The following is a 21071-nucleotide window of genomic DNA, read 5'->3' as shown; positions in this document are numbered from 1 at the left end:
CATTCCCAAATTTCAAATTGCGTCCAAAACACCACTTCATTGAGCATTATCCTGAGATGATTAAGGCATTTGGCCCACTGTCAGATGTCTGGACAATGCGTTTCGAGGGAAAACATAAATTCTTCAAGCGGGTCATTCGTAATGCACACAACTTCAGACATGTGGCACTTACACTGGCTGTAAAGCATCAGAAAATGATGGCTTACTGTTTGGACACAAGTTCGTTTTTCAAGCCCTCAGTTGAGCTGGACAAAGTTACCACAGCACTGATCACATCTTTCCCCGAGAATGTCCAACAAGTTTTCTGCAAGAGAGTACCCCAGCTTACAAAGGTTCTGGTTGCATCATCAGTCTCTGTAGATGGAATTAGATATTGTGCTGATATGATACTCTCTGTCGGTTCATGTTCAGGCCTCCCAAATTTCAAACAGATCAAGCAGATTGTGGCAATAAACACAGAGATCTTGTTTGTGTGCAATACAATGACGGCATGGTACCATGAACATTTCAGATCATTTGAACTCTGTGGCAGCGCAAATCCCTCTTTGTGTGTGGTGGAACTAAAAGAGCTGAATGATGTTTTCCCTCTGTCAGCATACAGATTTGGAGAAAATTCAGCAGTGACACTCACTCGCTATATTCTGTGTTGAGAAACCACAAGTGTTGTCAGTACTAGCATTGCTCTGGATAGAGTCTAAATGTAAGCCTAATTGGTAATTTTGTATCTTTTTTGATAAGCCATATGTTAAACTGAATATCTATGTCTTTGTGTATATATTTCTAATAAGCTATTTTTTTTATTTCCAAGATGGCAGCACACCAGAAGATGACCTTGAGAGTAATTTTCACAGAGACAGATATAAGAAAGGTTGTTCTGAATACAAGACCTACTACAGTGGAGGATTTGATAGGCAAGCTTAAAGAATCACTGGGACTTAATTTCAACTTCAGTCTCCAGTACCAAGATCCTGAATTCAATTATGAAGTGTGCAATCTGACAGATATCGAAGATCTTCCTGAAAAACCAACAGTCAAGGTCATCCCTCTACTTGAGTTGGTATCTGTCTCAACATCTGAAGAAATTTTGAGTGGCACACCCAGTGTAGCAGATACAGAGATCCTCTCTACATCCTCGCAGGAGCGACAGAAACAGTGGCCAGATTGTTTTGATATCCCAGATTTTTCTGTTGATGTAGCATATAGACTTAGGCAAGCAGATCTTCAGTTTCTTCGTGATGGTACGCACCTGAAAGTAACAAAAGAGCTGAAACATGAGATTCTTGAAAGATTGGCAGAGAGCATGTATAGTTACACAGCATACCCAAATAATGCTCAGTTCGAAAGTGTTGCACAAGCCCTCATAAGCAAGCACCCCTCTCTCCAGGAGCGAGGCTCAACCAGTCGCTGTAGCGGCTGGAAAAATAGTCTAAAATTTAAAATGGCTAATTACAGAACAAAGCGCAGAAGATCAGGGTGCCTTGATGTAGCAGTAAATGCAGGGAAACGAGGAGGGCATTCAACTGAAGGAGAACCAGCCAACAAGAACATCAAGAAGGCAAAGAAAGGCGAGATCAACTTCTTACCCAACTTTCCAGACGGATTTAATCAGGTAGCCCTTGAGGGTGCCCGCAAAGACTTGGTTAATGAAATGCAGAAGAGAACACCAAATGGACAGCTTGTAAAAGAGAAGATGGATCTGACGTTTGCATTGAGAAGAAAAGAGGTGGTGGAGTCAGAACCTGCCGTATGTGAGATGGTGGAACGTTGGCCTGCTCTTTTCACAGAAGATCAGGTTAGTTCATTCATGAATAAAATAATGAGAACTTTTTTTTTTAAATATGTGTCTGTGTTTCTCTTAGGAAACTGCCTTTATAAAACCTAAAAATATTTATCTGTTAGCCATTCCCACTGTCAGCAAAAAAAAAAGAAATTTTACCATGCAGGACATGGTAGTTGCTATCTACAGCTGCCTTTATCTTTTTTGGTAAGGAATATTGTATATTGAGTTGGTCGTTATTGTGAAATCAACACCCTGATGCAGAACTCTGATTTCAGATTATTCTGAAGAGGTTTATCATCTATTAATTCCCTATTCACGGTACGCTATCCTGCTTATTAAAAGGTTACTTGCCAACAAAAATATATAATTTGACACAAAATATTAATAGTCTGTTTATATGTAGCAATGGTCTGCTACACAAAAGTAACACAATACTACAAACAATCAGGGCAGTAGAAAAGCAACTCCTGTGTTGTGTGCGGTACAAAGTTTTTGTTAAAGAAGTTTGACTAGAATAACTGAAATATCCCCAAATTTAAAGTGTTAAGTGAGTGAGTTGAAGGGGGCTTTGTGTTTTACAGCTGACCATGTCCACACCTGTGCAATTTTTATTGCTGTCCTCACTCTGGTGCTTCCACCTTCAGTTATTAGCTGTAAAGATGTAATATTGGAGCATTTTCTGTATTTTGCAGGTATGCATGGAGTTCAACAGGATTGTTGGCAAGAATCTCAAACAGGAATTCTATGAGAGCATTGATCGGCACAGTCCTCGTCTTATCGAGATTTTTCGATCCAAGAGAGGGAACATTGGCCAAATGTTGACACAGCTTTCCCAACAAACAAAGGTTGGTCCTATTAATCACTTGCATTGTGTGCAACAGCTCATGTAATGACTTGGCTTTAAGTCCAACTGTATTTATTTTCATGCTTCACATAGATTGTTGAAATGATTAAAAGATTTTGAATTTAGGGATGGAAAAACAAGGCTGAGTTTCTGAACTTCACTTAAACTTTCAGAGAACTTCAGTAAAACCTGCTAGTTCTTCTCAGTGTTAAGGGTGTTACTGTCTCAGTGGGTTAATTAACCATGAGCCATGTATTTCTTAAATTTTAGGGAATGTGCCTTCAAAAGTCCTTGATTACCATTAGGGATGCACTGATATTAAAATGTGGGATGATATCGATACCCGATATTAATATTGCTGTTATGGCAGATAACTGATAATGTATACAATATATATATTTCACTACCCTTTCGACACCTTGGAAAAAACAAAACAATCCCACAGCTGACATTGATTCTCTGCTTCAGATGAACTCCTCACAATCTTGCGCTGCATTGCTGTCACATGACCAAACAAATACCACATGACCAACCTCCTCCCCTGCCCGTCCGGAATCAAATGACAAGAAGATGGAAATAGATATGGGTTGTTAATATTGGCCCAGTTTTGTTTATCGGACCAATACTCACATGTTAACAAATGACTAATATTGGCTGATACCGATGTTAATGCCGATATATTGTACATTCGTAATAACGATGCTTAAGAAGATGTGGGGACTTTATATTTTTTGATACAATCAATTGTGCTTAGTTACTTGCTTATTTTTGTCATTTTACTGCCCAAAAGACTGCAGAGCCAACTGATATTCGAACACTGGTGCTCAGAGGACTTCCTGTTATCCTTGGTGACAACCCCACAGACTTCTACAAACCAGCCTTTGTAAGTAATTTTACTTAAAGACTACCTAAAGGAACAATAACAACTCAATCTTGAATTTTCACTCTTATACACGGTTCTCATGGGTCTTTGAAATACTTTAAATTCTTTAATATTTACTTTGCAATAATGTTTTGCAGCTGTGTTGTATGACCTATTTATCCAAAGTCAGTGTATTACTTGAATTAAGTGCCATTTGACACGGCCCCGGTTTGGAGAAGCAGCAGAGGTACTGGTGTAGGAAACTAAGCAATATACTGCTGTGATCAGTGTTTATAACAACATTATTTTAGCCACCTAAAAAATCTAGATCAGTGAAATGTACACTATACACAGAATATTTTCACTGCATTACCTTACTGTCAGTCAGACTTCTGACATAAAATTACTTTTATATAAGTTGTATATAGATTTCTCCTGCCAAACTTCATAGACAAAATCTGTTTACTTTGCTGAACAGAGGAACGGCTCTTCTACTGCTGCCTCAGTCTGTTCGATTGTGTTATTATTTGATTGGTTTGGATTCACTAAAATCACACAGTAGCACACATTTAAGGATCAAGGACATGCTAGACTAACAACTCTTGTGTTCTGTGAGGTAAAATTACTAATTTTTCCTATGGCATTTGGTTGGCATGAAGAGAGTGCTGTAACTTAATTTTCTAGTCAGATAGGTCCGTTGGACAGCAGTTTGAGATGCTGAAAATAGTATGCGTCCACTAAAACTGATATAAATTTTTTGACTTATCTAAAAATACAAGTTGCAGCAGTACATTGCTTATCTACCTACACTGATCCACCTGCTGCTTCTCCAAAGTGGGGAAAGGCTGACCACCATCTACTGTAGGTAAGTATGCTGACCATCTGTAAGCACCTCATGCAACCCACTTTAAAGGGATAGTTTTTTTTTTTTTTTTTTTTATATATTTATATTAATTTATTTCTTATGCTATGCTGTGTTGGGTTAATGTCAGGATTTGGGCATAGACAGACAGGCGTGGGAAAACAGATGGCAGTTCCAGTGATTGAAGAAAACTTGTGAGCATAGTTTTAAACAATTCAAAGGATAAGGTATTGTTCCACTTAGCACTAGCACATGAAGATGCTGGATAGATGTTCTTTTGTGGAGCTCCAACTCATTCAACATTTACACTAGGAAACTAGGGCTGCATAGCATGATAAAACAGATATGACAGAAATTTCAATTTGATTGTGGAAGTTATTTTTTTTTATCAATTATTGATGGTCACTGAAATATCACTGTTGTGCTCTTGTCATTTATAAAGGACTCAGATGATGATGACTCTTTCCGCAACATTGACATTGGGATCCTCCTTGTTGAACCTGAAGGTGCTGTGCCCTCATCCTCCCTGCATCTCAGTCCAGCCTCACTAAAAATTGTCATTGAGGGAGAAGTGGTGATGGACAACATTCAAGACCTGCCAAAAGCTATGTGTCTTCTCTTTGGACTTGCATATGCAATGCATCTCAGTTACCCCATTTCTATGAAGTTCACGTTCCAGTTCATCCAACAGGTATTTCTTGAGCTGGGCCACGTTGAACTAAAACCAAAGTTACAAACATTGAAAAACCAGCTTGCGATGTAACGAAATGTCTTGTGTGTTGTCAGTGAACAGTCAGGGGGTTGAAAATATACTCAATGCAGATGGAGTTGATAAAGTTGCTCTTATCTAATGCAGTTCAGTGCAGCAGTACTGCCACAACTTTTATTTCTTAAGAAAGTTTGTAATGTTCAGCTTACAGTGTTATAAGAGACATCAGTGTCCAGCCACTTGTACTCTAAAAAACAGGATTTAGAAGTGTATGCTCAGGGCTCCATAGTAATATTTAGTTGATACAGTTAAAGGAAAATTCAGCACTTTTCATGTAAACGTCCAGTTTGTGTTGATGGTAAATGTAGTCATTTGAAGCAGTAAATTCAAAATAATGTAATTCTTCCTCAACAGCAACATTACTGCTTATTTTACAGGTTTTTTCAGTCAATAGCAGCACAGGAATTTATTGCTTCAGTTGATTACATTTACTAACAACACAGACTGTACATTTACATAAAACATGCAAAATCTTCCCTTAAACATAGTTGATCTGTTCATTTTCCAAGTTGGAGATTGTGTCCTATTTTAAGGTGTCCAGTTTTTTCAAAAGGATGCAAATATTTTTGTTGAATGCTGCTGCATTTGTATTCCTTCTCTAAACATGTTAGAATTGAGTTCAAGCACATATGCCTATTTTTACTTGCCTTTTGTATGGCAAACTTTTTTTTGAATGGCTACTGTTTTGATACTTTTTTATACTTCTGAAAAACATGACAAACTACAGTTAAAATTGTCTTTTGCGTAAGTATTCTGCAAAAAATAAAATATTGGAATGTTGAAATGTATTTGATTTATTCTCTTTACAATTTAGTGTTACATTCAATACAACTTGAACATAAAAAGGGTAATAGGAAGAGGGTAAGAGGAAATGTTATTAATTATATTAACAAAATATAAATAGCTTTAAATGTTAAATTGCTTATTTGCTTTACAGTTTAGCTTAAAAGTAATTTTCACTCTTAATCCAAATTAGTTGAGTTTACTAGAAAATCGCGTGGAAACTCGTTGCCTTAAACCATTCTAGTTTTTACACAAAGATGAAACTAAACATGTTTAGTTGTGTTAACTTAGAACCTTAGTGCAATGTATCAAACATGTTCAGTAGTATTTACTAAAATTGATTAGCTCACATAAATAGGAAGAAATTTATATGAGGTAATCAATTTTAGTTAAGACTACTAAACATGTTTAGTTGTGTTAACTTAGAACCTTAGTACAATGTATCAAACATGTTTAGTAGTATTTACTAAAATTGATTAGCTCACATAAATGGGAAGAAATTTATATGAGGTAATCAATTTTAGTAAAGACTACTAAACATATTTAGTTTCATCTTTGTGTAAAAACTAGAATGGTTTAAGGCAACGAGTTTCCACGCGATTTTCTAGTAAACTCAACTAATTTGGGTTAAGAGTGTAGAAGCTGCAATCAGTTTTTGGCAGTGACTTTTATATAGTCTTTATTTATCAGGGTAAAAACTGTAATTTATCTTAAAAATGTCTTATTAAAGTGAAATCTGGCCAAGAGGGCAGCAGAAAACCCAACAAATATAACATTACACTCTATAAAGATATTTTAAGTGACCAAAGAGGACTGGATTTATTATAATGTATAATAATGAGTCATAAATGTACTTGAAAAACAGGTAATTTCTTAATTTTATATATAAGCCCTTCATAAATCATACTAACTGCACCCTATTCACCAATATAAGCAAAGACATTATACATAAAAGCACATAGAAACATCGGAAATCACTTGTGGCTGAACCTCCAAGATAAGATGCACTGAGACAGAAAAGTTAGTCAGCACTTTCTATCTATTGCTCTCTGTCTAATGTATTATTTAATTGTTTATTATTTGGTTGATCCACTGTGTATTAATTAACTTGCTGGAGTTTAATTTTAAACATTTGTCCTTTATTCAATGAGTAAAAAATAATCCCAAACACACTCTAGACTTTGAATCCAATCCAGCTATCTGAGTTCAAATCTTAGTGGAACCAACGCTCATGCTGTAAACATCATGGCCCTCACAGTGTATTGTTGGTAACATTTTTAAGGGTCTCCATGTTCCTTTTGGCCGAAAATTCAAACCCCATTAAATCCAAAGTTTCCAGTAAATCACTGGGATGAGCAGGTTCCGGTGCAGGCTGTTTATTAGGCATCTTAGTTACACAAAACACAGACAAACACCAAAACACAGACAGTAACATAGTTAAGACTGAGAAATACACACACACAGAGACAGAGAAAGATGCAGGAACAAAAAGAGTAGAAAGAGAGGAAAGGACCGTTAGTGAGTGAAGTTAAAAAGTAAGAAGGGAGAAGTAAAGTACAAAAGAGTGGAAGAAAGTAGTGAGAGAGAAAAGTGAGTAAAATGGGGTGAAAGAAGAAGTAGAAGTCCAGAGTTTAAAAGAGTACAAGAAAGCAAAAAGTCCTCCCGGGAGTGAGTGCCTTGGAGCAGCTGCAAAGGTGATAGAGAAAGAGCAAAAAGAGCCTCCCTCCTAACTTTACCACTGCCTTTTATTGCCCAAACTCACACCTCCCCCTGCTGTTATCAGGGTCAGTGGGCATAGAAGGATGCTCCCAATCCACTATGAACCATACTAGTTCGATCCTCATGCAGTGGCTCCATGACTGTTCTCTGGGGGCTGTCAAAACAAGCAACTTTCCCACGTGAAAATACCTCCCACCGGAGCACTCCCCCGCCCTTCTATCCATATTTTCACATTACTAGAAACACTTTTAGGGTGGTCTTATCTTAGTACTCCCTTACATTATTAAATCAGCTCAGGTGGGACTTCAAACCCCCTTTCGGGACACACAACTCCCAGCTACTTGACCTTCACACTGGCAATACAGTGTCAAAAATGCACTGTGTACAAAGGTGAGCCTCTAAATATGAATGAGTGCAGTTCTACTAGTGGAAAAAACCCAAGGCCCTGGGCTGAGCAGGCCTCAGTCCTTTCCACTCACCTAAAGCATGCAGTGTTCCATTGTGTGAGTGACAATATAGGTGACAAATAATATATAATGTGACCATTAATTCAGTGTGTGTGAATAATATAGGTACTAATAAATGATATAGTAAAATACCAATATCAGAGTGATAAAAATATCCAACAGTATGTCCATTCAACAGTGTGACAGTCATACTTCCATCTGTTGTTGTAAAGATGTTCAAAACAATGTTGCTTTTATTTACAGCATGTTTCAGGTGCAACATAGAAACACACCAAAACTTTCTATTAAATTAATAAAATTTATTTCAATTTGGAATGCGGCAAACTAATGACATTTCCATGTCTCCGTAATTAGGCTATGAGACACTAGCCTTTAATGTATAAATAGATCCAGTTTAACATTTCAGAGCTGTAACACACAGCAGAGGTCCCATGGTGTAATGTTTAGAACTCTGGAATTTGAATCCATTGATCTGAATTCAAAGCTCAGTGACATCTTCCTTTCAGTTGAAATTGAACTTCTATCTCTTGCATTTACCCCATCAGGTCCAGTGCATAAAAATCACATGTATCCTAACATGTAATAAAAGCTCTTACAGAAAAGCTGTTTCCATCTTTTGAATATATCAGTGTCTCCGACACAGAAATCAAGGAGGAGTGTCCTAGTAATTCTGAAAAACATGATGTCCGTGTGACAGTCACAGCAAGTTATGCTTCCAAGTAATGATGACCAAAAAAGTTACTAAATGCATTCACTTTGATATACAATTCATTTAATATATAAATATTGTTTGGCTTGATACTAATCCGAAGTCAGCTACTAGATGAACAACAAAAACACAGTAAAACTGTCTATCAAATCAATAAAATTCATTTCAAATTATTGACATTTCCATGTCTCCTTTACTAGGCTATGAAACAATAGCCTTTAATGTATGGATCCAGTTTAACATTTCAGAGCTTTGTTGCACAAACAGGTCCCATGGTGTAATGGTTAGCGCTCTGAACTTTGACTCCAGTGGTCTGAGTTCAAATCTCAGTGGGACCTTTTTTTTTTTTTAGGTGTTGTGTTCAGTGGTGAAGAGGAGGCTGCAGACGTACTTATCAGGCAGCCAAAAATGCACAACCACACTGGTACTGGGAATTCCACAGTGTTATCCTTTAATAGATGTATTCTTCATCAACCTTGTAAAGCCCGGTTGAACGGCTGCTGCATTATTATACATGAAAACGAGCAGTGCTCATACAACCCGTGACAATACAAAGATTTAAGGAAAGAAAATTAGAGGTCCACCTCAAGTCAAATGTCCGTCTGCCAAACGTTTCTCCCGCGCTCTCTACAGAGGAGCGGTGGGCGCACACTGGTGACATCATTAACGAAAAGCTTAGACTGTCGTAAAGAGACACCACAATTACGACTGTTACAGTGTGCTAGTGTCTACCACAGTAATTTCTAATTGCTTGCATTCACCCCACACATGGTAAAATACCAGTTTCCTAACAACCAGTGTGGCAGCCCCACAAGCTCCCCTTTGAATCTCAATAGTCAGTTTATTCAGACAGCTAATTTCATGAAATTGAACCAGTGACTGGGCAGGATGGCTGAGAAGGTATTGTGCTCAGGTTGCAGTTTTCCTTTCAATCACACTCCTGAATTCTTGAACTTCATACTTGTAAACCCAAGTAGTTATAATAGTTAATTGTGAAATAGACCACATGTACAATGCTGATAAAATCCACAAGCAGTAATGCCTTATGTACAAATAAAAGGTTTGCATACAGCAAGTGTTATTAGGAGATGCATAAATATCAGTGCATCCTACAATGGAAATCTAGGAGATGTGTTTCACAGTAAATCTGAGAGTCTTTATGATTTGTAGTTTTTGGATGGTCTGCTTGCAGTAACATTTATAAATCCAATGAAAACCCTAACCAAGAATAATGAACTTTTTTTTTTTTGCTGAACTATCATGGACCTAGACACCAAATCATGCCAGCACACAGTGGACACCAATACTAACTTAGTGTCATCTTCAGGCCACATGCAAAATCATCAAGAACAAGCCATTTTCAAACACAATGGAGGGGTCCTATGGTGTAATGGGCAGCACTCTGTCCTTTGACTCCAGGAATCTGAGTTCAAGTCTCAGTGGGACCTACAATTGATGAGGTTGAGAAATGTTTGTGTGAAAACATTCAAACAGAATAAGGATTGTTGGTGTAGTGTTTGAAATACTTGCAGTCTATTTATGAGCAGATGGCTCTTAGTTTGTATATGAATAATGAGAAAGCAAAATTTCAGTGTGTGTTGGTGTCAGTGTTAACTTTGAAATGACAGATCTGGACTGCAGGTGGGCCAGTGTAGCACCCTGCCTCTTTTACCACTGAGCCATGCTTTGGAAAAACTTCCTTATGTTATTTGGGCTGCCATGATAATGTTCTATGTAGTTTCTTGAGTGAAGCAAGTACATGTACATGAAAGGTGGTTCCATGGTTAAACAGTTAACACTCTGGCCTTTGAATCCAGTGATCTGAGTTCATAATGGAACCTGCATTTGTGGCAGTGCATGCTCTAAAATTGTGACCTACAGTCCTGATCTTTATGCTTGCTGCGTGGTGAGTGCTCATCTTCCAGTGACACAGTCATGAATGTATTTTGTATCAGTATTAAGACGGACACTATATACGATCAATTCAATCTCAAGCAGGCCTATGCCCTGTAGTGCTTGATGGTGTTTACTTTTCTTATAAGTAGGAAAGGGAGAACAGTCCTCATCCCATTTTTATATGTTATATATAAGAGGTTGACTGAAAAGTGGAACATCCATGATGCGCACTAACATAGTGATAATCAAAATGTAACAAGACAAGGTTAAACCCCTCGAAGTGTGGGTTCAATTCCTATTCCAGACTTTGAGAGTTCACTCCAGAATTGCTGGAAAAGCACCAGTGATGATGATGATGCTGAATTATGATTTGGGCCTTTTTAAATCAAAATTCTGGATAACAAGCTCATGAAAACTGCCCAACTGTTCCTCAGGTTCCAGTCTCTTCCCGAGACATGGGTTCAAATCCCTCTCCTCACAAGCAGCTTCTTTAAGTTAATGTGATTTGACTAATATGCACAAGTTAATGAAGTGCAGTGCATAACAAACACATGTATCCTAACATGTAATAAAAACTCTTATGGGAAAATTATTTCCATCTTTTAAACATATCAGTGTCTCCTACACAGAAATCAAGGAGGAGTGTCCCAGTAATTCTGAACACCACAATCTGCAGGGTGCAACCTACTTGTACAATCATTAATTAATTAAATAATTAATTAGCATTAATCTAATCTGATGAATCTGATAATGGTGGCATGTCTGTGTGGTTCCATGGTGTAATGGTTAGCACTCTGGACTTTGAACCCAGTGATCTGAGTTCGAATCTCAGTGGAACCAAAGCTCATGCTATATTGTGAAGAGGAAGATGCGATATGCCAGACCCAACAATTTGGAAGAGCTGAAGGCAACCTGGGCTCTCATAACACCTGAGCAGTACCACAGAGTGTTTGATTTCATGCTATGCTGCATTGATTCAATTCTATTTTATTTATATAGCGCCAAATCACAACAAACTGTCGCCTCAAGGCACTTTGTATTGTGGGTAAAGACCCTACAATAATACAGAGAAAACCCAACAGTCAAAACGACCCCCTATGAGCAGCACTTGGCGACAGTGGGAAGGAAAAACTCCCTTTTAACAGGAAGAAACCTCCAGCAGAACCAGGCTCAGGGAGGGGCAGTCATCTGCCGCGACCGGTTGGGCTGAGGGGAGAGAAAGACATGCTGTGGAAGAGAGCCAGAGATTAATATCAATTAATGATTAAATGCAGAGTGGAGTATAAACAAAGTAAATAAGGTGAATGAGAAGAAACAGTGCATTATGTGAACCCCCCAGCAGACTAGGCCTATAGCAGCATAACTAAGGGATGGTTCAGGGTCACCTGATCCAGCCCTAACTATAAGCTTTATCATAAAGGAAAGTTTTAAGCCTAATCTTAAAAATAGAGAGGGTGTCTGTCTCCCGAATCCAAGCTGGAAGCTGGTTCCACAGAAGAGGCACCTGAAAGCTGAAGGCTCTGCCTCCCATTCTACTCTTAAGTATCCTAGGAACCACAAGTAAGCCAGCAGTCTGAGAGGGAAGTGCTCTGTTGGGGTGATATGGTACTATGAGGTCTTTGAGATAAGATGGTGCCTGATTATTCAAGACCTTGTATGTGAGGAGAAGAATTTTAAATTCTATTCTAGATTTAACAGGGAGCCAATGAAGAGAAGCCAATACGGGAGAAATCTGCTCTCTCTTTCTAGTCCCTGTCAGTACTCTAGCTGCAGCATTTTGGATCAGCTGAAGGCTTTTCAGGGAGCTTTTAGGACAGCCTGATAATAATGAATTACAATAGTCCACCCTAGAAGTAATAAATGCATGAATTAGCTTTTCAGCATCACTCTGAGAAAGGATGTTTCTAATTTTAGAAATATTGCGCAAATGCAAAAAAGTGGTCCTACATATTTGTTTAATATGTGCACTGAAGGACATATCCTGGTCAAAAATGACTCCAAGATTTCTCACAGTGTTACTGGAGGCCAAAGTAATGCCATCCAGAGTTTGCTGGATTACATTGCTGCTATAATCCAGCCAAAAGGAGCCTCAACTAAGCACTGAGTGCTGTACATGCTTGTACTTTTCAGTTGGCCAACATTTCTAAAAATCATTTTTTTGTATTGGTCTTAAGTAATATTCTAACTTTCTGAGATACTGAATTTGGGGTTTTCATTAGTTGTCAGTTCTAATCATCAAAATTAAAAGAAACAAACATTTGAAATATATCATTCTGTGTGTAATGAATGAATATAATACACAAGTTTCACTTTTTGAATGGAATTACTGAAAAAAAAATCAACTTTCTCATGATATTCTAATTTTATGACCAGCACCTGTAAATACGTTGCATATCAAAGTGAATGCGACAGTTTGCATTTCATTCAGTGGTTTTTGCTTACCAACTTGAACATATAAAACATATTCCACCAGCAGAGATTTGACAATACACTTGAAACATGCTGTAAATATAATATAAACTTAGTAAATTTGCACGAGATGGTTTTGGGGATCATTACTTGGAAACATAACTTGCTGTGATTGCCACACTGGTAGATGGACATACACTGTGAGTGCAATGATGAGTAGAATATAGATTTAAAGCACAAACTTTGGTTCCACTGAGATTTGAACTCAGATCACTGGATTCAAAGTCCAGAGTGCTAACCATTACACCATGGAACCAGTCAGAGACATAGCACATTACCATCAGAATAGATTAATGATAATGTTGACGATCTTATACTAGCAGGTTGCACCCTGCAGATCATGTTTTTCAGAATTACTGGGACACTCCTCCTTGACTTCTGTGTAGGAGACACTGATATATTTAAAAGATTGAAACAATTTTTCCATAACAGATTTTTTGACATGTTAGGATACATGTGTTTCTTATGTACTGCACTTCATTAACTGGTTAGCTAAATCTCATTAACTTAAAGAAGCTGCTTGTGAGGAGAGGGATTTGAACCCACGTCTCAGGAAGAGACTGGAACCTAAGCAGCAGTTGGGCAGTTTTCATGAGCTTGTTATCCAGAATTTTGATTTAAAAAGGCCCAAATCATCATCCATCATTATCATCATCATCATCATCATCACTGGTGTTTTATAAATGGTAAATATCAATGACTGATGAAAAGTATCTGGTGGAAGTTTCTCAGCTGTTCTCAGTTTGTCAGTTTTGTCACTGCTTGTTGCAGAATGTAATTTCACAATGGAAATTTTTCTTTAATAAATAATAATAATAATCTTTTTTTAGTCTTATTGAACATTAATCAACAGTCAATACCCAAAAGTCTCACCTTGGATAAATGGATGGTGAAAAAGGTTATTTCAAAGTTTGGAGCTTCATTATTTTTCAAAGTCACTTACCTTATTAGTTCTTCTTTATTTTTGTTCTACTATAAATTATCATTTATGTTCTTATAGGACTCAAAAACTATGGTAAACACTGTTCATCATAAATAATGTATCAGTGATTTTGCCTGTGACACGAAGTGCTTTGATTCTTTCATAAGTATATCGTCATACCATACACCCTTAATATTAAAGCACTGTCCAAATTTATAGCAGCATTGAACTGCTTCTTTGGATGTTCCTCCACCAACCTCTCCAACTCGAAAGATAGAATAAAATAAAATAAAACTTCCGTTAGTCTCTAACAAGACAAACTACACCAGATTAAAACACGCCACTCTGACAACCTCTTGCTGCACTCCTTCCTGGCTGAAAAACTGTTAAAAAATATATGACAAATATAGCTTTCGATTTAGTATTAAGTGACAATGATGAATGGTGGCATTTTTAGAACTAATGTTTTAGCAAAAGTAGCAATAAAATACTATTAAAATACCTCACTACACATAAAGAAATGTATTATTGACAAATTCTACATAATTCTACATCAACAAATAAAGTATTTATTTATTTTCTGTTGTACAGTTAATGTTGCAAAACTTTGCAAGACTCCTGACAACCGTCGCTGAAACGAAACCGCTGGCAAGTGCTTTTAAAAGATCCTTGTCTTCCAAACAAGTCCAATTGCAGTACCTTTTCACCTGACCCACGTCCATATGAGGTCAGGGGTCACCTGCGACTGCGTCCCATGCGACAGTGGGGTTTTTTGTGCATTCTGGGGTATGTTGCATAGTGATTGCAATAGGCTCCTTCGTCAGCCAACTTCGTCGGCTCTGGCCTAATTATCAATATTAATATTATCATTATTACCAAAAACTTGACTAGTGACCTATGATTATGTGACAACTTGTCCAAACATTTCATTAAAAAACTGAGAACTGAGAAACCAGCTGAATCTCATGAATTGCTGCTACTTACTGTTTATAAAATAGTGAATTAATGTAAATTAGGACAGAACAGACGAACTGAAGTTTGGCCTGCTAATCTAAGGATTAGCAAGCTGGCTGGAACGTTACTCCCAGCTTAATCAACTAATAATAAAATACATGAAAGGTGAAGTTACTGGTTCGATGAACGCATGGTAATCAGCATCAGTCCAACTCTGTCTAAAAGTCCAGTATCTGGGTTCAACAAGTGACAATGTATCAAACAGTCCATGATAACCTTATGAACAGCAGCGTCAAACTGAAAATCCTTAATTACTGAGGCAAGCTAAGCATCCTGATTGGTTGCTGGCTACATTCTTACTGGTTACTGCGTGATATGATCATTTTATGATATGAAAACACACAGACATTATTCATATTGTCATCTTTGTGATGACCATCATTAACAATGAATTCCCAGGACAGTAACTTTAAAACTGATTGTCAAATCCTTACACTAACCCTAACTTAACTCTAACTTTAACCCAAAAACCAATTCCTAACTTTCGAGCTGTAATCTCGGCACTCTGGTGGATTTTGTTAGAATTTGTTTATGGTGGTTTTCATGGTTTACCGATCTCATGAGTGTTTAGCAAAGTTTAATGATTATTTGGTGAACGGGCACAATCACAACTTTAATTTTTAGTTCCATAAAGCATACCCTGACAGTTGTCTTTTTGTCCACAAACTTGGCACATACAGGTCACTCACTAGTGGAACTTTTGAAACTGTTATTTTAGTGGTAGGTCTCACAGTAAACTAGCCTCATAGCTGTTTACTGTTACATGGAGAAAATCACTGCTGTCAGAGGTGGGATTTGACCCCAACCCTCTAGGAGAGACTACAATCTGAATGCAACAACTTTATGCCACTTGGTCGTCCTGACATTACCCACAGCAGATTCATGAAAGTAATTGTTTGACTGAACTGACTACTGGAATCAATGTGTGGCCATGGATCCTTAGAGAACTGATCATTTTCCAGTGGGTGGGGCACATACAAGGACCTAGATCCTCAACCTCCTGTAGAAGGCATGAACATCATTCGATCTTATTACACATTTTTCCCCAACCATAAGGGATTTTTAACATTTCAAATTTTAGTGCTTTAAAACACTTCATAATTTTTAAGCTGAAAATAAATAAACAAAATATTATTATTACGAGATGATGTGCTAAATACATTTTGGCATCTCTTACATTTTATAAAAACCCAAAGGACCCTGAATCCCTCTGAAGTGGCACATAATCAGCAGGATGTCAGAGTGCCCACCTCCCTCATTATTACCTCTAAAATGAGTAGAACCAGTGAAGCTGTTTAGAAACCAGCATCAGATCAGACTGAGGTTGGAGGACCATCTTTAGCTGAGAATGTGAGCCACTAAGTTCACTGTAGACAGTAGAGGGCAGCATGTGGCTGAGTGTGAATGTTTTCTGACTTGAACATAACACAGAATCAGCTTCAACACGTAAATCATCAGAAGATCAAAATTAATCAGTGAAAAAACAAAGAAAGAAATTTTTCATCTGAGACTGTTGTGATGATCAGAGTTGTACTTAAAGGTTTGGGTCAGCTGCAGGAAATTTTCACATTTCAAAATTAGCTGTGTCACTCTAACATTTGGGAATGTCTGATTGGGAATTTATTTAAAAGCTCGGATTCTGGAATTTGTACACGATCGTTCAAATCTTTTTTTTTCTTTGTTCAGTCATCAAAAATACCTCTCCTAATCCAGTGTTAGGAACACAACCAGAGACAATAACTCTTTACCTCAGACTCCTCTTTTTATGATCATTCCTTGAGAAAGCACATTTATATAAACAATGCAGTTTATACACATTACCCAATCCTTTAGAAAGTACCACAAGAGCTTCAGTGCTGTTACATCAGCCATCATTATAGTTAACATGGTTAAAAACTGTGAATAAGATCAAAAATGAGAAATAAAATCATGTATTTTGACCTGATAGAAATGAACGGAACACTAATAAGAAGATAACATTTCTTTCATGTTTATTAAAACCAGCATAATTATTAGAAAAAAAAGAGAGATACACACAAAAACAGCAATACTTTTTAGCAATACGAGCACAACTATGAAAGGCACCGCTTCAGCTGACTCTGAATAAAAAGACAGTAACAGTTTGTTCATCCAAAGAAATTATTTTAACAGCAGGAAGAAAAAGTGAATTTCATTAAGTACACATTCAAGATAAAATACAGTCAAGTTTTTCAGGAAGCCTTCTTGGTTTTGGCTCACACACTGTGAATCTTAGTCATATTTTAAGTCATGAAAGCAGCTGATTTTAACTCCACCTTTTAAAACCTTTCATAGTGAGGTAAAGTCTGTTTCCCTTGAATGACTGAAAGACTGTCTGCTGCACTGATGTTCAGAACAATCTCTAACATCTCTTAAAGAATAATCTATTTCTTTTGCAGCATCACCTTCAGTCAAACCATAGAGTGACGTCAGGTGCCCGTCATCACTTTATTAACCACTGATAGTGCACTTTTAAAAGAAAACAAAATAGCAGCCGTTATGTGGTCAATCTGTTGGTACAACAAGTCTCCTGATTTCTCAGAGTTGCAGTTGTAGTTTGTGCTTTGAGTCCCTGAGATTTTGGAGTTAAACACTCGAAAGTGATATGATCAATATGATCTGAAATATCTTATAGTAACTCACTACAGTTTAATTTTTTGGTTTTCTAATTTTCTTTACAACAGTGGAGTGGAGTTCAAATTTGACTCTTCACAGACATCAGTGTAAAAGATGGAAAAACAGCACAGAGGTAAAAAAAAATGAGACGGACCTTGAAACAGAGATACAGACTCCATTTCCCCACGTGTGCACACACCTTCATAATGACGCTAAACAATTTCTAATTTTAGTGGCAGCTCTGTGTCACCGGTTCAAGGATCCTTAGAAGGATCATCTCTGTTTTCTCTGAGAAGCTGCAGAAAAAGAAAAGAAGTCAGTGTTATAATACACACTAACACATACATATGAAAAATGGTGCTCTAAAAAAAAAGGTTATTACCAGCATCTAACTTAAAGCTACTGCACAGCAAATGAAGCTCTTTGATTCTTAAGACTTTACTGTTAACAGTGAACCCAGTGGGCAGTCACAGCTATGAGCTGTGAGCTCATTAATCAACATCTACAGCATGTACATGACTCCATGTTTCAAAATGAAATTAAGCAAGTCACATTTCACCTGTTAGCTGGACAAATGACTCAGTATAATTGACTCTACTGATTATTTTCTTAAAATCAAATCTCGTTCCACATTTGATCGATCCTTCTGTATACATTAAAGTCCTTTTAGCCCAAGCCATCAAGTTAGAAACATATGAGTAACTCACGCCTCTTTTCCTGATGTGTTTTGCAGCTACAAATAGAGCCAGAGGTGCAGCAACAGTCAGAACTCCAGAAACCCATCCCCATATAAACACACCAACTCCAGAACAGGACTTGAACTCACCCGTTTTCTCTGAAACACGTTAAACAAAAAGTTAATACAGGACTGTAGCTGGATGCCACATACACCACACTGACCACAGACTACACACAACTGCGATTAAACAGTGTCTAAAAATAAATCAATTATAGTTATTTGCTCAGAAAAAACACCAGTAAATAAATCTTACCATGATAATGCACATAGATCTCACCATGAGTCACATGACAGAGCTCCTCCTGTGTGGCTACACAGTGGAGGAGGTTGGTCTTCATCTTGGTCACATTAGTGAGGAGGGTGATGTAGCAGCGGTCTCCTCTGTATGACACCTGTGGCTCTTCAGCAGGAAGGATGTTTCCATCGCTGTCCTGCCACTCAACTTTAGGCTTTGGAGAAGCACCTGGAACCTCACACTTCAGCAGTGCTCTGTCCTCTGTGGTATTCAGAATCCAGGTGTACGGCTTTGGAGCTGCCCCTGTAATTAAAACATAAAGATACAGTTGGAGCAGAAGAAACGGAATAATGTCGTGTTGTTCTGTTACAAGACTGAAGACGAGAATATGAGTATTTAAGAGAGAAAAGTAGTGAGAAATATAAATTTAAAGTGGCGTTCAAACACTGAGGTCAACCGAGTTCCAGCTCACACAGATATGATGTGCAGGCCTCAGCGACATCACCACTCACCTGATTTTTCTTCTGATCGGTCTTTAAGGACACATTCTGAAAAGCAAACAATACACAAATTTTCACATCATGAATTTAAACATTTGTATCAGTAAGACTTAAAATATTTATACTTGACCATTTTATCTAAAAGTCAGTGCGATAAAAAATATTTTGGGAAAAAATTCTATATGTCGTATAGATTTAGTTTTTTGTCTTTGTTGTTGTTTTAATCACTTGGTAGCAAACAAGTGATTCCAGCTGTGGTCTTTAAATGTCTTTTTCCAGCTTGCTTTCAAAAAGAACTCACCAACAACAAGTTTAATGATGAATGTTTGTTCTGGCTGCAAACGTGGGAAATCACAAGTGTATTCGCCACTGTCAGCCATCCTCACATTTCTGATGATGATTGAGGCGTTACCAGACTCCAGTTCTTCTGGAAAATGTGAGACTCGCCCTCTAAACAGCTTGTCTTGACCTTGAAGGCCATTATTATAATGACAGCCTTCATCATACATGAACACTTCCTGCTTATTTGGTGCCTTTTTCCTCCAGTCAAAGAGCATTTGCACAAGGTTCTGCTTGGTGCTGAGGGCGCAGGGTAAGACTGTATCACTTCCTTCTAATGCAGCCACAGCAACGACTGAAGAATGAAGCATATTTCATTCATTATGTTTGAAAACAAATTTTAAACCATGTTGCAAAGCAGGTAGAATTATTTACTGACATTTTTTATTTAACTTTTTATTTATTTAAGAAGTCACATGACCCAACCATTTTTAGCAAGTAGTTTTATTAGATTCTCAGTGTGTTCCAAAATTTCACTTCATGTGTCTGCACCTGAAGTCAGCAATTTGGCCAACATACAATCTACTGTGTGTTTCATGCAAGTGTTTCCTTAAAAGATAAACCAAATTAAGAATCAGTCATTACAATTTCTCTGAACTACTTTAACACGTTTTTTGAAACAAAAAACTGCTTTGAGAGATAAAACACATTTTCTCCCCTCCCCCGAAAGCAAATGCATTCTCCAACAGTGCTATCCTTTAAATGTAGACTAAATAACTCGTCTCTTACATTCATTGTCAGTTCATAATAATGCTGCTAACAAATGTTTAGTGTCATTAGTCTACTTACAGGTTACATGTCCTTGTGTTATTGCAGATATATTCAGAAAAAAGAGGCATGAAAATAAAATCTTCGTAGTTATCAGCTTCATTTCAGGACTCAAACTGTAAAGGCTGTTCATCTTGTGCTGTGCGCTGCAAGTCAGAAAAAAACAGGGAGAGATCTGCCCGTCAGCTGAAGACTACGTAAGAAACCCCCATCAAAATGGGGGTTCCTCCCCCTCAGAACTTTCTCATCACTCTGATACAGAGAGCTTGCATCAAATACTGAAAACCACATCCTGTAACGTCAGGGAGAGCACCTTTTGTAGAGACATGCAGAGCCTGGCTGAGTGAAGGGGGATGGTCTGATGGAGCTCAGAGGCAGTAGATAAATGCCACTGGCGGTGTAGAAACATTGCCAGGCTCTATTATTGAAAGTCCAAAATTCACACAAACCATCTTTTAGTAACACACATCTCCATTTCAAGATATGAAACGGAGTTTCGGTCATCTTAAATACACTGAATATCCCGTTTCAGAGTGAATTTGAACCAGTCACTTGATTTAGTCTTTTTTTTTTTCAAACTTTATTAACAATTAACAAGTATATACAGAACATCTTAATGCCAGGGTTACATAAAAGAAAAAAATGAGAGGAATATAAAAACCATAGCACAATAACAATATACAATATGCAAATTAAATATATTAGAAAGTTACTAATTAACATAAAATTTGTTCAGAATATGATTGGTTTCAATTGCCTT

General features: G+C 37.4%; 2 protein-coding genes and 3 non-coding genes across 6 annotated transcripts; 3 read left to right on the top strand and 2 right to left on the bottom strand.

Annotated features, from left to right (window-relative positions):
* The first annotated feature begins 23 nt into the window (after positions 1 to 23).
* Positions 24 to 5876, top strand: LOC115798209 (uncharacterized). 2 transcript variants are annotated; one of them, XM_030754966.1, is made up of 5 exons: positions 24 to 700; positions 809 to 1792; positions 2473 to 2625; positions 3415 to 3507; positions 4791 to 5876. In XM_030754966.1, the coding sequence occupies exons 2-5, from the start codon at positions 809 to 811 to the stop codon at positions 5109 to 5111; spliced, it is 1551 nt and encodes a 516-aa protein (XP_030610826.1). In that variant the 5' UTR covers positions 24 to 700; the 3' UTR covers positions 5112 to 5876. The 2 variants fall into 2 exon arrangements, with proteins under 2 accessions (XP_030610826.1, XP_030610827.1); XM_030754967.1 differs by having other exon boundaries at positions 24 to 1792.
* A 3185-nt stretch (positions 5877 to 9061) lies between these two features.
* On the top strand, positions 9062 to 9133 carry trnaq-uug (transfer RNA glutamine (anticodon UUG)). Its single transcript has one exon. It is a non-coding gene; the product is annotated as a tRNA-Gln (tRNA).
* Positions 9134 to 11459: 2326 nt separating this feature from the next.
* Positions 11460 to 11531, top strand: trnaq-uug (transfer RNA glutamine (anticodon UUG)). Its single transcript has one exon. It is a non-coding gene; the product is annotated as a tRNA-Gln (tRNA).
* A 1813-nt stretch (positions 11532 to 13344) lies between these two features.
* trnaq-uug (transfer RNA glutamine (anticodon UUG)) lies at positions 13345 to 13416 on the bottom strand. The gene has a single exon. It is a non-coding gene; the product is annotated as a tRNA-Gln (tRNA).
* Positions 13417 to 17984: 4568 nt separating this feature from the next.
* LOC115798412 (butyrophilin-like protein 1) lies at positions 17985 to 19854 on the bottom strand. The gene is made up of 5 exons (XM_030755259.1): positions 19506 to 19854; positions 19217 to 19252; positions 18723 to 19007; positions 18438 to 18565; positions 17985 to 18026 (listed from the first exon to the last, which is right to left on the bottom strand). The coding sequence occupies exons 1-5, from the start codon at positions 19852 to 19854 to the stop codon at positions 17985 to 17987; spliced, it is 840 nt and encodes a 279-aa protein (XP_030611119.1).
* Between the last annotated feature and the right edge of the window lie 1217 nt (positions 19855 to 21071).

This window comes from Archocentrus centrarchus, chromosome 19, assembly GCF_007364275.1.
Source record: "Archocentrus centrarchus isolate MPI-CPG fArcCen1 chromosome 19, fArcCen1, whole genome shotgun sequence".
NCBI lineage: Eukaryota > Metazoa > Chordata > Actinopteri > Cichliformes > Cichlidae > Archocentrus > Archocentrus centrarchus.
The sequence above is the reverse complement of the archived record's forward strand: the minus strand, read 5'-3'. Positions and strand labels throughout refer to the sequence as shown.